This window comes from Citrus clementina, unplaced genomic scaffold, assembly GCF_000493195.1.
Source record: "Citrus clementina cultivar Clemenules unplaced genomic scaffold, Citrus_clementina_v1.0 scaffold_3, whole genome shotgun sequence".
Lineage (NCBI taxonomy): Eukaryota > Viridiplantae > Streptophyta > Magnoliopsida > Sapindales > Rutaceae > Citrus > Citrus x clementina.
In genome coordinates this window covers 16,270,799-16,285,339 of record NW_006262339.1, presented here as the reverse complement: position 1 = coordinate 16,285,339, position 14,541 = coordinate 16,270,799, and the positions used below count along the sequence as shown (strand labels likewise).

Genomic DNA, 14,541 nt, shown 5'->3' with positions numbered 1-14,541 from the left:
TTGTTCCACCGAACCTGCCAACAATGACATTAACTTCAATAGACATTGTTGCTTAAAAAAGGATGAAAAAAAAAAAAGCATGACATGAAATTTTTAAAGAAAGAAAGAAAGAGGGTTTATCTTAGAGGTGCGAAGAATAAGATAACAATCAAGATTGAGATACTTGGCAGCAACGGCAGCAGCACGACAATGATTGCTTTGGATGCCTCCAATGGTGATGATGCAATCAGCACCTTGAGCCACTGCATCTGCCATCAAAAACTCTAATTTCCTTACCTTGTTTCCACTCAATTGCATGCCGGAAAGGTCATCACGCTGCAATAACAGCACGTAGCAAATTCTTTCAAACACGCCACAGGTTCCAGAAGTCATCCGAAACTCCACTAAAATTCCTCTAATATTAATCAAAAACTCAGTGAAGTAGTTAAAAGATTTTATAAAAAAAAAAAAAAAAAACCACCCGCTGGCTTATACTTTACGGCCAATGGTTACATTCCACAACAGTTCTGGATTAAAAGCAACAACACCCTAATGCTTTATTTATTTATTTACAACAGGAAATTAAATCTTCTCCCTCACATGGGTGATCCGGGTTTGAACCCAGAAGAGATTTTACAAACTAAACTAAACTGGCTGGCACAGAAACAACACCACAACTGCAAACATAAACTAAGATTGGAAGTGGAAATTACCTTGAGCCAGACCTCAGTGTTATGGGGCAAATTAGGGAGGTTCCATTTGTGAATTGGAGTTGGAAACTGAAAGCAAATTTACTTTGATTAATTAAAAAAGAAAAGAAAAGAAAAGAAAAGAAAAGAGAAAGAAAGAAAAATTATATGATACACAAAATATAGTTGCAATTGAAACCTACGTGGCCGAGAGAGAAGACGTGAGAAGGGATGGGGGTGAGATGAGAAGCCCAAGAAGGAGAAGCGTATGGGGTTTTGGTGAGGAATTTGAAACCGAAAGCATCACTATCATTACCGCTCTCTTTTCTTTCCATTTTGATTTTATGCTGCTGATGATGATGAAGCTGAGACTCAGAGACTCTGATTAGGCGTTGTCTTAATTTTGGAGAAACAATTGAACTCAGAAGGTTACCGCTGCAGCTGCTGCACAACAACATGATTCCATTTGCTTTAACCGCTGCTGCTGCTGCATGACACTACCAAAATCCAAAACCCATGGCCTCGTAATTTCGTTTTACTTCTCGACTTTTTTATGTCAGGCCCAATTATTTGGTTCTTGAACCTAATGTAACGCCTCTGTAATTAGCTTAAGAAAATTGTAATTTACTATTTTATATATTACTTAAATAATTCTTGCATATACTCTAAATTTGGATGCAACTGAATTTTTCTTTTTGTTCCTTTTTTTTTGAAAAATTATCTCCTGTCCACTCATTTTTCCACACTTTTTTAAAAATACACAATTTTTTTTTTACATCACTCCACCTGAAATTAACAAATTTTTCATTGGTCCACTCTCGTCATAACACCGTTAGAACTTTGCTAACATTATAAGGGTAAAATTGTCATTTCACAACGACACAGTAGTGGAAATGTACAAAACAATATAATTTCAAGTGGAGTTCAGCAAAAAAAAAAAAATTAAGAATTGTGTATTTTTAAAAAAATACGAAAAAAGTAGGTGGTCGGTAGATAATTTATCTTTTACATTTGAGGGTAAAAAAATCATTTATACAAAATTCCGTTAGCTTTCTTAATGGTCTCCAAACGAAAGTGGACAAGTGCAAAGAAAAGTAACTTCAGGTGGATTCTAACAAAAAAAAAAGATTTGTGTATTTTTTAAAAAGCTCGAAAAAATAGGTGGTCGGTGGATTTTTTTTTAAAAAACAAAAACTCATTGTGGTATACTAGTTTTGATGACCTGTTAACTGCATTAAGTTGACATACTAAATACTTATGTTAGCCGCAGACTGTATGGTGTAAAAAATTAACAGAACAATTGCAAAAACACACAGCGGAAGCAAAATTTATTTCAATGACCCTAGCGAAATATAATAAATAATTGGGCAATTATCCACCGACCACCTATTTTTTCGACTTTTTTAAAAAACACACAATTTTTTTTTTAGCTGAATTCCACCTCAAGTTACATTTCTTTGCACTTGTCCACTTCCGTTTGGAGACTGTTATAACATTACTGACATCATAAGGGCAAATTGGTCATTTCACCAGTGCAGCCCCAAAAACGACGTCGTTTTGCTACTTTGATTAGAGAAAAAGGTAAAAAAAAAAAGGCAAAATGGTCAAGAGTAGAGCAAACAATGAGAATAGCCATACGTTCACACATTGGGTAACCCACCACCATGCATGAAGAACCAATAAAGAATTGTAATGTTTCATTTGGGGGGCAAAACAATTATTTGCTCAAGATTCTATTAGTTTTCTTAACATTCTCTAGACGGAAGTGGACAGGTGCAAAGAAATGTAACTTCATGTGGAATTCAGTAAAAAAAAAAAAAGATTTGTGTATTTTTTAAATAGTCAAAAAAAATGTGGTCGGTATATAATTTTCCTAAATAATTTCCTCACAAGCAATTATATGATGGGCAGAATAATGAGACTCACATTTGAACGTAGTAGTTTGAGTCGTCCAATGTAAATAAGGACTGAAATTTTCTCTGTCGATTAAAAACTAATTGAGTGAAGACAATCTTTTCGTCTATTATATAAATAATATTATTGATTTAATGATAGTTGAAGAACACTCAAAATTTATTTCATAATTGATTTATAACTTTTCTTTTTTAAATATTATGCATCACAAAGTTACTTCCGAACTTTCTATATTAATATAGTTTTACCTTCTTTATAAGTTGAATGCATAACAAACAAAGAATCGTTTGAAAAAGAATCTGATAACTTTTATTCAAAGTTAAAAAGAAGATTTACATTTTACACCTAAAATTGTAAAAGAAAAAAAATAGTATTCAAAGAAAAGAGAGAGAGAGAGAGAAAAAAAACATTTCTTCACTTTCCTAAATGTCTACAAATGTGTAGTGATTTGCCAACATCACTCTCCGATGGGCCTCCTCGATCTGCTCCATTACAGCACTCTCTCTGCAATTCTAAGAAAGAGTTATTCAGATGAAATCACCTGGAATGGGAATTATTTGCATAGTTTTGAAAAAAAAAAATCTTTTAACCAATCTGAAATACGTATTCATTTGAGATACTTAAAAGCAAAAGTTACATGTCATTGCAACATGAAATCAGACTATATATCACCTTCTGTAACCAGTAATTCAGCACGTTGATTCTTTAAACCAATAGCAAAATGCCTTGAAATACAATCACTTATAAGATGCTCAAGCAAGCAAACAAAGAAAAGGCAGCAGCAATCATGCAGGCAATTACAACTTTTGAAATTAAAAGCAATGGAAATTTATCAACAGAAATGTTCAGCCAACACCAAAATCAGCACTACGAAAAGCACCTGGAAAAGGAATTGTATATTTTCAAGTTTTTCTTCAACCAATTGTTGGATTTTAAATCTAGCATTGCTACATCTTTAATCCAATATTGGACTTATATGTAAATAATTATGTGTTTCAGACTGTCATATAAGATTAAACCTATTTAAAAGTGATCTATTAAGGTTTTCAGTAATATGAGCTTTAATGTATTTAATAAGCTATAGGTCTTTAATGTGTAGAGACTTGAGGGTAATTCCTATTTCTATGATGGGCAAAAATAGGAATACTTAAAGACAATAGGAAAAGTTATCTACATAAGTGGTCACGACCTCTAGGTCACACATATCCTTCTATTTTTTCTAACATCCCATCATCAGAGAGAGAGCACAGAGAAGGCTAAAGGATTCTCTAGGAGAAAGTATTAATTTGGAAGACCAACTGGCCAACCACACATCCCTAAAGAGCAATTGTGTATTATGGATTCAGGTATGCTTTCGCATATTTTGTTATTGATTTTTGGTGATATAACATGAATGTTCCTAGATTAGGTGATGGTTTTCACAAAAGGAATTTCTTGTTTTAACAAGTGGTATCAGAGTCTCTTCATGTTGAATAATTGAAAATCAATTTTATTTTTGATTAATGATTAAATAATCTTTGGTGTTCTCGAATTTAATAATACCGAAATTATTAAAATTATTGAATTTAAGAACAAATCGATGATTAAATAATTTTTTGTTTTCTTGAATCTAATAATTCCTGAATCAAATTTGAGTGACTTCTGGTATTAAGCAAAGGGAAATTTGTAACCTACCCCCAAATAAATTGACATTTTGCACCGCGTTCCCAACAAATTTGACTTGTTGCACTGTGCACCCAAAAAAATTGACATTTTTGCATCACGCCCCCAATTCCGTTATTTTCTCAGTTAAGTTTAACGGTGGAGGGGTAAAATTGGAAGTTTATTCCTTAAATTAATTTTAATGGGAATTCTCTTTATTGTAATTAAAATAAAAATCTTTAAAAAATTAAAGGAAAAATAATAGTGGTGACAATGTACATGTAACAAGAAATTTTTTTATTACAATTAAAATAAAAATCTTTAAAAAATTAAAGGAAAATAATAGTGGTGATAAATGTACATGTAACAAGAATTTTTTTATTAAAATTGAATTAAAAATCTTTAAAAAATTAAAGAAAAAATAATAGTGGTGACAATGTACGTGTAACAAGAAATTTTTTTATTGCAATTGAAATAAAGATCTTTAAAAAAATTAAAGGAAAATAATAGTGGTGACAAATGTACATGTAACAAGAATTTTTTTTATTAAAATTGAAAAAAAATCTTAAAAAAATTAAAGAAAAAATAATAGTGGTCACAATGAACATGTAAGAAGAATTGTTTTTTTTTTATTGCAATTGAAAAAAAAAACCTTAAAAAATTAAATGAGCTAAAAATTTTGTTTTTTTACATAGAGGGGCATTTTTGTCATTCAATCAAAAGTTAAACGGAGCCGTTAAACTTAACTGAGAAAATAACGGAATTGGGGGCGTGGTGCAAAAATGTCAATTTTTTTGGGTGCGCAGTGCAACAAGTCAAATTTGTTGGGGACGCGGTGCAAAATGTCAATTTATTTGGGGGTAGGTTACAAATTTCCCTTAAGCAAAATAAATTTGGAATTGGAGAAACTTTTTTTTTTTGGGGAAAAATTGGATTAAAAAAACAAATTCATTTATTCTTTTTAAAGGATTCAAGCCAACGGTAGTCTTGCCACCACCGGCGTTTGGGGAACGGTCGTGCCATCAAGCAAGCCGTGACTGATCAAGTTGAAGTAGCGACCATCTAGAAGCCAAGCACAAAAAAAAGGACAGTGGCCGTCTGTTGGCTAAGATGGTTGTGCCACCAAGAAAGTCGTAGGGCTATGGCCGCCGCTTAAGGAAAAGAAAGAAAAGAGGAAAAAAAATTAGGGTTCGAGTTTTTGGTTTGTTTGATTTGGGGATGGTTAAGATCCAGTTTGGTTCAACCTCGAACCAGTTCAACCCTGAACCGGTCAATGGTTAATCGGTCAATTGTCAACTTTGTGACCGTCGACCGAACTTTGATCTGAATTTTTTTTTGGTAATTTTTAGTGCAATTTTAAATGCAATGTCGGTTGAACCCTAACATGAAAGAAGTTGTTAGAACTAAAGTCCTTAAACTATTAGATGCGGGTATCATTTACTATATTTCTCATGAATTTTATTGCTTTCTAGATGGCTACTCAGGATATAATTAGAATTCCATAGCACCAAAATATCAAGAGAAGACCACTTTTACTTGCCTTTTTGGCACTTTTGCGTATAGGAAAATGCCATTTGGATTATGTAATGCACTTGCTACATTTCAACGATGCATGTTAAGCATTTTTTCTGATATGGTTGAATGATTCCTTGAAGTCTTTATGGATGATTTTTCTGTCTTTGGTGATTCATTCGATCAATATTTACATCAACTAACACTAGTTCTGCAGAGATGTATAGAGAAGAATTTAGTCTTAAATTAAGAGAAGTGTCATTTTATGGTAAAATAAGGTATTGTTCTCGGTCATATCATTTCAAGCAAAGGTATTGAGGTTGATAAAGGAAAGGTGGATCTCATTTCCAATCTTTCTCCACCTAAAACAATTAGAGAAGTAAGATTTTTCCTTAGGTATGCTGGTTTTTATAAATGTTTCATTAAAGACTTTAGTAAAATTTCTAGACCCTTATGCAATCTACTTGCTAAGGATGTATCTTTTGTCTTTTATGATTCATGTCTTGTAGCATTTGAAAAACTAAAACAATTGTTGACATCATCAACCATCATTTAGCCCCTAAACTGGAACTTACTATTTGAGCTCATGTGTGATGTATTTGATTATGCAGTAAGAGCAGTATTAGGATAAAGAGTTAATCGAATTCCTCATGTCATTTACTGTGCTAGTATGATATTGAATGATGCACAATTGAACTATTCAATCACTAAAAAAGAAATGCTAGCATTAGTGTTTGCATTAGAGAAATTTCAATCTTATCTTATTGGTTGTAAAATAATTGTGTTCATAGATCATGTTGGTCTTAAATATATTCTCACAAAGAAATATGCAAAAGCTAGACTAATTCGTTGAGTGTTACTTTTGCAAGAATTTGGCGTTGAATTCAAAGATAAGAAAGGCAAAGAAAATGTTGTGGTAGACAATTTCTCTCGTCTCAATTTTGACACAATTACAGAACCATTACCATTGAATGAATCATTTCTAAATGAACAATTGATGAGTGTGAAAGTATTACCATGGTATGTTGATATCGTTAATTATTTTATTATAGGTCAATTTTTAGAGCATTAGACCAAGTAGGACAAAGCCAATTTTTTTGTGGAAACAAAGAATTTCTTTTGGGATGACCCTTATATGTTCAAGTATTGTGCAGATCAAATTATCAGATGATGTGTCCTAGAAAGTGAATTTCAAAACATCCTTTCATTCTGCCATGAACAAGCTTGTGGAGCCCATTTCAGCGCTAAGAAAACAACTACTAAAATTTTACAATGTGGTTTCTATCGGCCAATTGTATTTCAATATGCGTACACTTTTTGCTCTTCATGTAATAGGTGTCAACGAATGGGGAGCGTTACATAAAGAAATTTGATGCTATTAAACCCAATTTTAGTGGTTGAGATTTTTGATGTACGGGTATCGACTTCCTGAGACATTTACCCCTTCATTTGGCCATCAATACATATTGGTTGCTGTTGACTACGTATCGAAATAGATAGAAGCAATTCCATGTAGAACTAATGATCAGAAGGTGGTGATAGGATTTTTGAAAAGCAATATTGTTTCACGCTTTTGATTCCCTCAAGCAATAATTAATGATGGTGGTGCCAACTTTTGTAACAAATCATTCAAAGATCTTTTCACAAAGTATTCCATCACTCATAAAGTGGTGACCCATATCATCCGCAAACTAGTGACCAAGTTGAGATCACCAATCGAGAAATAAAGCATATATTGGAAAAGATGGTGAGACCAGACATAAAAGATTGGTCATTAATCCTCGATGATGCATTATGGGCATATAGAATGACTTTCAAGATCCCGATCGGGATGTCACCCTACAGACTAGTGTATGGAAAAGCTTGCCACCTACTTGTGAAACTCGAGCATTATGCGTACTAGGCCATCAAGAAATTCAACTTTGACATGTAGCAAGCTAGCTCAGAAAGAAGATTACAATTGGCAGAACTTGAAGAAATTCACAATGATGCATATAAAAATGCAAAGATTTACAAGCAGCAAATGAAAGTCTTTCATGACAAGCAAATTATGAGAAAATCTTTCACCCTAGGTCAAAAAGTGATTTTATTCAACTCTCTCTTGCATCTATTCCTCGGTAAGTTACGCTTTTGATAGTCTGGCCCCTTTATTGTTCACGCTATTTTTGCACATAGAGCAATTAAAATTAAGGATCCAAAGAACGGTGTCACTTTTAAAGTTAATGATCAAAGATTAAAGCCATATCTAGAGTACTAACCACATGGAGAGTACACTAAAATAAATTCGAGTGACCAACTAAATTTGAATTGAGATTTTTTTTTCTTTTCTTTCTCTTTACTATTCTTTTGCTGATTGAAATTATTTTTGCATAAGTGTGTTTGTTTAACCATTAAGTTTTCTTTTATCACTGTCAATCATGAGTGCCTCAATTAGATAGATCCTCTTGGACCTTATTAGATGACTGTAACGTGTAAAATCTCATCTTAGAGGCCAGATATGATTTTATAAAACACATCATATTTGGGATCTACAACCACCAGAGTTAGTATCCCATGTTAAGGCTTTAGAGAGACTACTCAGAGAAACTAAGGGAGGTATCTATGATGTCTAATTAGAGTTTTGGTAAATTCAATAAAAGGACGATTGTGAAATTAATTTTCTTTGTATGCTTTAGTTTGTTACCCCGTTTGTGTGCTTTAGTTTGTTACCCTGGTTAAGTGGTAGATAACGGTACTCTGTGACAATCAGAGCCGGTTACTTTAGTTTCCCATAATTACTGATATTCTAAGGCGAAAGTATGGACAAAAACGCGATTTTAGCTAAACTTCACAATCAATATCCTTCACTTCCTTAGAATGCCCTCCTTATAATTTATAAAGCTCGGTTCGAACGCTTGCGATTGCTTATGAGGAATAACATCACTGCTGACATTCGTTGGTTAATCGAGGCTAAAGTGCGATTGACAGGTAAGTTGCCTCCCAAATTTATTGCATACATGCTTGGTTGTGGTAAAGGAAATTATTCAAGAAAACGAAGATCTTGAAAACTTTTTGTTGCTTGTCATAAGTGTGCCATAATGAGATGCGATAAAAATCCATATTCTTTAGAAATTGTCTGATAACAGAGAAGATAAGATTCAATTCATTAGGGATGGCTTGAATAAGCAATCATTGGATGATATCATTTTGTCTCTTGAACCACATCCCAATGGATACGTATAAAGAGCAATTCTCCAGTTATGGCCATTATTCCAAAAAGATCGTGCACGATTTAGTCTCAGGAATCTGACTATAAACGACCCTGTTTGTCAGTTTATAAGAAAACTGGATGGGAAGCTTATCCTCGACCCATAGAGGGTGTTTAAGCCGTTTCTGGATGTAAAACCATAAGAAGATATAAGCCACAATCACAACTACATGTAAATATCCTTTTATTTCACTATTGTTTTATCATTTGCATTCTTGTCTTTAATAATTTTATTTTATCATTGTTTCTTTTTTCTTTTTACTATTTCTTTTTTTACTCTCGAGCCACGTGATTTACAAGTTAATTGACATTAACATGCTACCTCAAACACAACTGTGAACCATTGTCACCAAGATCCTTAAATATGATTTTTTTAAGCACTCAAATTATTTTTGAGTAGTATCCCAATGACAGCTTTTCCCAATTAACAATTTAAGAACATTTATGTGCTCTATGGGTTTAACTATGGCAAATATAAAGAGTTTGTCAAGGCAGCTATAGATCTTGGTCGAAGAATAGCAGTAAGAAAATTACACTTGGTATATGGAGGAGGTGACCGAGGGTTATCAAAACTGGTCTTAGAAGCTGGTTATATTAGAGGGAGCCAAATGTTAGGCATCATCCCAAGAGTCTTAAAACCTTTGGGCTGTTTGTCTGACTCACTAACTGAAGGAGAGTTAGTCGTCTCAGATATGCAAGAGAGAATAACTGAAATACTAAATCATGCTGATGCTTTTATTTTCCTACCAGGAGATCTTGCAACTCTATAGGCACTCATCACATTAGCATCTTAGGCCCATCTAAACATTCACCAGAAGCTCATCAGTTTGTTAAATGTCAATAACTTTTATGATGGTTTTATCTCATTTCTTAACCATGCAATAAAAAACTATTCCATTCATTCCACAGCGAAAAATATTTTTTTTAATGCTCATACTGCTAATGAGCTACTTGATCTGTTACAAGCTTATAGACTAGAGCCAGATCCCAGGTCCTTTGTGTTGGAGTGTCCAAATAATGATGGTAACAGTAGCCGCAGTAAGAAGTGCAAATTAGATTTAACTCTCCACTTGTAAATATTTTCTTTTGTGTGTGCAACACATAGGTGATGTCTTTTAAACTATACTTCTTTCCTTTAAAATATTGAGGATAATGTTTCGTTCTGGTTGGGGGAAGGGAATAGTTAACAATTGTGGAATGTTTCAATCTTGGTGGAGTTTTTATTGATTTTCGTTGTAGAGACTAACCATGGCTAACTTTTTGAGTCGAAAATGGCTGAATGTGGATTGTAGTGACTCTAGAAACGCATCTTTTTAGTTAAAAAAAATTAACAATTTTTTTTTAAAAAATTTTACTTTCCGGGCATTTTCTTTTTCTTTGTTATCTTATTATTAAGCTTCGACAGTCATTTTAAGTGTGATCTTTCTAACTTATTATTTTACCAATTAGTTTTTCTACATCATTTTTACCTTTCTGCATGCATATTTTTCATGTTTAAAATAGGTTTGGGGGGTAGAATGTCATTAAAAAAAAATTGTGATATTTTAACATTGGATGACATGATGACTTTCAAATTTTAGTATTTGTATTATCTTTAGTCTTGAGTGATATTACACCATGTTTGCTACTCTACATGTTGATGTCGGAGACAAATATAAGTTGCTTGAAGGAATGCACATGTTATAATAAATTCCAAGTGAGTTTTTGAGCATGTTATTTTTCTTGGAGAGTAACACTTTTTATCCATTCTTCATACAACTTAGTAATTTATTATTTTATACATGATCTCTAGATTTCTTTTTAGTCAACTCTCTAAAAAATTTTATAAAATAAAAAAATTTGTGTTGCTACATCTGAAGGTCCCTCTAACTAGTAAATATACAAGATTATTTAGAGCCCTAAAAAAGACTATCTTTAACTCGTTTGAGCATTTTTAGCCATTCCTTTTGTGAAATATCCATAGTTAAACCCTTTTGAGCCTTATATATATATATAAATATTTTCTTTGTCAACTTATCATCTTAACCCACTCCGATTTGGAGTATTACCCGATGTCTTACAAGTTCCATCACCTATTCATGTTTGATAAAAATGTAAATAATTATTTTGTTCAGTAAAGTTGTGCCATACAAAAAAAAAATAGTCCAAAAAAAGAAAAAAGAAAAAAGAAAAAATGATATAATAATAATAATAAATAAGCGAAATGCACCTTGTAATTTCCAAAAGATCTCTATTTTTTCTCGAACATATATTTTGTTTTCCCTATTTCCCCTCTTTTGTTAGCCATGTCCCTAGCATATATTTTGTTTTCCCTATTTCCCCTTCTTTGTTTCGTCCTAATAAAAGTCATTCTTGATTTTAGGGATTTATAGTCTTAAGTAGAAGTTAGTTATATGAGATAAAAAGATGTAGTGATGCTTAAAATAAATAAATAAATAAATACATTGGTTTGACTAGCATTTTGTTTGACTTAAGATCGTGTTACTTCTAAGCTGTGGATATATTCCTTTCATCTTGGTGAGAGTGTGTGATATTACATCTTTATCATTTTCTCTCAATTTACCATTCATTGGAGTAAATATTTTTATTGGGTTTAATTTTTTTGTGAGAGTGTCACTACTACATGTGAGATTTTGGGGTTTGACATGTCATTCTTGAAAGTGCCTTGATTACTATAATTGTGACAAAATCTACTGGATTGATGCATGTGGATGGTTGATGTGGGGGTAATGTTTATTTAGACTGGAGATAATGTTTATACTTTTATTTGATCACTATCATTAGTCTGATTGAATAAACACAACTGTTTTAAAAAAAAAGATTATGGGTTTGAATTTTCTTTTCGCTTAATTTGCTAGGGACTAGCAACAAGCTGGTTAGGGGGTGTTTGGAGTGCTAGAAAGTGTATATTTATAAAGGAGAAAATCGTCATTTTACACTCCAAGTCTCATTAACATTCATACTTTTATGTATTTAAGTCTCTTGTGATTTAATTATATGTGTTTTATTATAACTAAGTATTTTATGTATTTTAGGAGGTATCATGATCATTTCACAATGAACGAGAGATCAGATAGCAAAACAGACAACACTTTTGAACTCAGGACAGTCAAAATAAAAGGATAAACGATATTGTTCACATGAACGGTATTGTTCACAGTACTGTTCATATATACAGTACGATAACGTGACATTGACCGATGACGTGGTAGCATTTGATTGGACGAATGAGGTGACATTGACTGCTTATGTGGCGTTGACTGATGATTTGGCATTGACCGATGATGTGTCACGATCTAATTGAACTAAACTGTTTATGTGGAGTTGACCGGTGATGTGGCAGCATGTTAGTGGATCAAAAAACGTGCGTACGGTATGTGCATATACACGGAATGACAGCCTTGATGATGTGTTCTATCCAATCAAAACTTGCCACGTAGTACAATCCTAAGCGTCCAGATTGTTTTAATCCAATGACTATGATTTACTCATTGTATCTATAAATAAGGGTTATTTCCCCTAATTTAAGACCCCTGAATTCATTTTTGAGCTCCTTTTTCTGTAATTCGTTCTCCATATTATTTTTTTTTTACGTATTTTAATAAATTTCCATTTTACCCCTAGTTCAATTATGAGTAACTAATTTTCTTTCAAACTTGGGTTGAAGGTGAAGTCTCAACATGTTCCATGGGCCTAATTTGGTAAATTTACTTTCTCTTCCCTTTTAATTTTTGTGGATGTTTTGATTTTTTGTCGACAGATAATAATAATCTTGCCTAGATATTGCACTGGGTAACCGTCTCCCTAGTGCAAGGTTATTACTATTTGACACGATAAGCCCTTAGCACCATATTGATTAAAGTGTGGTTCATGAGGAGTGGAAACCCCCCTTATGATTTAATTGGCACTAATAAGGAATATTAAGCCCATGGTGCATGTTGAGTGCCGATCCAAAGACCCAAGTGCTTCATTTCAATAGATTTCGCTTTAATTTATTCCTGCCATTCTAATTTAAGTTTTAAGATAGTCTGAATCATTTTCACCACAAATCCAACTACCCACTTAGAAAATTAACTTTACACGCAATTAAAATCTACTTCATCGTGGGATCGACACTCATCACTGTTAATCTATTCTACAATAGATTCGTGCACTCGCTAGTTCAATAAAATTTGCACAACCGAGTGCATCTAAGCTATTTAGTGGACAATCTTGCCACATTATCGACAAAAGGATTATTATTGTCTGGCACTGCATGTTCTTGACATCATACTTAGTGAAAGATCATTACCCTTTAGCACACTGAGCACTTGATACCATATTTATTAGAGTGAGGATTATGAGGAGTGAAAATACTCCCATCATGAATTAATTAGAACTAAAAAGGAAATATTAAGCCCATAGTGAATTGTTGAGTGTGAATTCAGAGACTCAAGCGTTTCATTTGCATTGTTTTCATCTTTAATTCATTCCGACCATTTTATTTTAAATTTTAAGATAAAAAAAATTCACTTCCAACCAACTCACATGTACACTAAGAATATTAACCCTACGCATAATTAAGTTAACTTCCTCGTGGGATCGACACTTGTCATCACAAAATCTATTCTACAATAGATTCGTGTGCTTGCGAGTACAATAAAATTTACACAATAAGGTTCATAGCACACTGCTTGTATGTGTGTTATGTCATTAAAGGATATTCAATTTTAGTAAGAATTTTTTATTTTGGATGCTCCTATGTTATATATATTTTTAGTTATTTAAGTTTATAGATATATAAGGTTATTTTCTACAGAAATAAAGTTTTGGCTTATTCACACTCTGATTTTTAGTATCGTTGATCTCACTAAGGTTTAAGGTGGACCAGTTGAAAATAGGCATGTTAAGATCACATTGCATGAAATTTCCATGTTCCACATCCACATAATGATCCATGTCATTTAGTTGTATTGGCATAGCAACCAAAGATGGGTAGAGTTACGATAGTTGTACCAAAGGCCGGTTTAATCCTATGTTGGTATGATTGATGGACCAGATTGGTTATAAATACATTTCGATAATGACGGTAAGGGTGAGCTTATACGGTTATTTTTGCAAAGTATAATTATAAGGCTACGCATATAGCCCAAGTGAGAGACTATTGGATATATTAATCTAACATTATTAGATCATTGATGTAACGTTGGGCTTATATGTGAAGAATTATATGTTGCGGATTATCATATAAGGTTAAATCCAACTAAAAATGATCTATGAAAGTTTTCGACAAAATGTGCTTTAATGTATATAATATGGTGTAGGCCTTTAATGTGTAAAGACTTAAATGTAATTTCTATTTATATAATGGGTTAAAATAGAAATACTTAAAGACAATAAGAAAAGTTGTCTATATAAGTGGTTATGGTCTCCAGGTCACACCTGGCATCCCATCATCAGAAAGAGAGCACAAAGAAGTTTAAAGAATTCTCTAGGAGAACATGCTGATCTGGAAGGTCAACCACACATCCCTAGACAGCAATTGTGCATTATGGATTTAGGTATGCTTCTGCATATTTT

At 32.8% G+C, this 14,541-nt stretch overlaps 1 protein-coding gene across 1 annotated transcript in view; it reads right to left on the bottom strand.

The window, feature by feature from the left end:
* Positions 1 to 1,241, bottom strand: part of LOC18046050 (bifunctional D-cysteine desulfhydrase/1-aminocyclopropane-1-carboxylate deaminase, mitochondrial) — an 8,819-nt gene extending 7,578 nt beyond the window's left edge. Inside the window, 3 exon segments of the mRNA XM_024188473.1 lie at positions 86 to 315; positions 693 to 758; positions 872 to 1,241. Of these exon segments, the coding sequence (XP_024044241.1) occupies positions 86 to 315; positions 693 to 758; positions 872 to 1,126 (551 nt within the window). The 5' untranslated portion in view covers positions 1,127 to 1,241.
* Between the last annotated feature and the right edge of the window lie 13,300 nt (positions 1,242 to 14,541).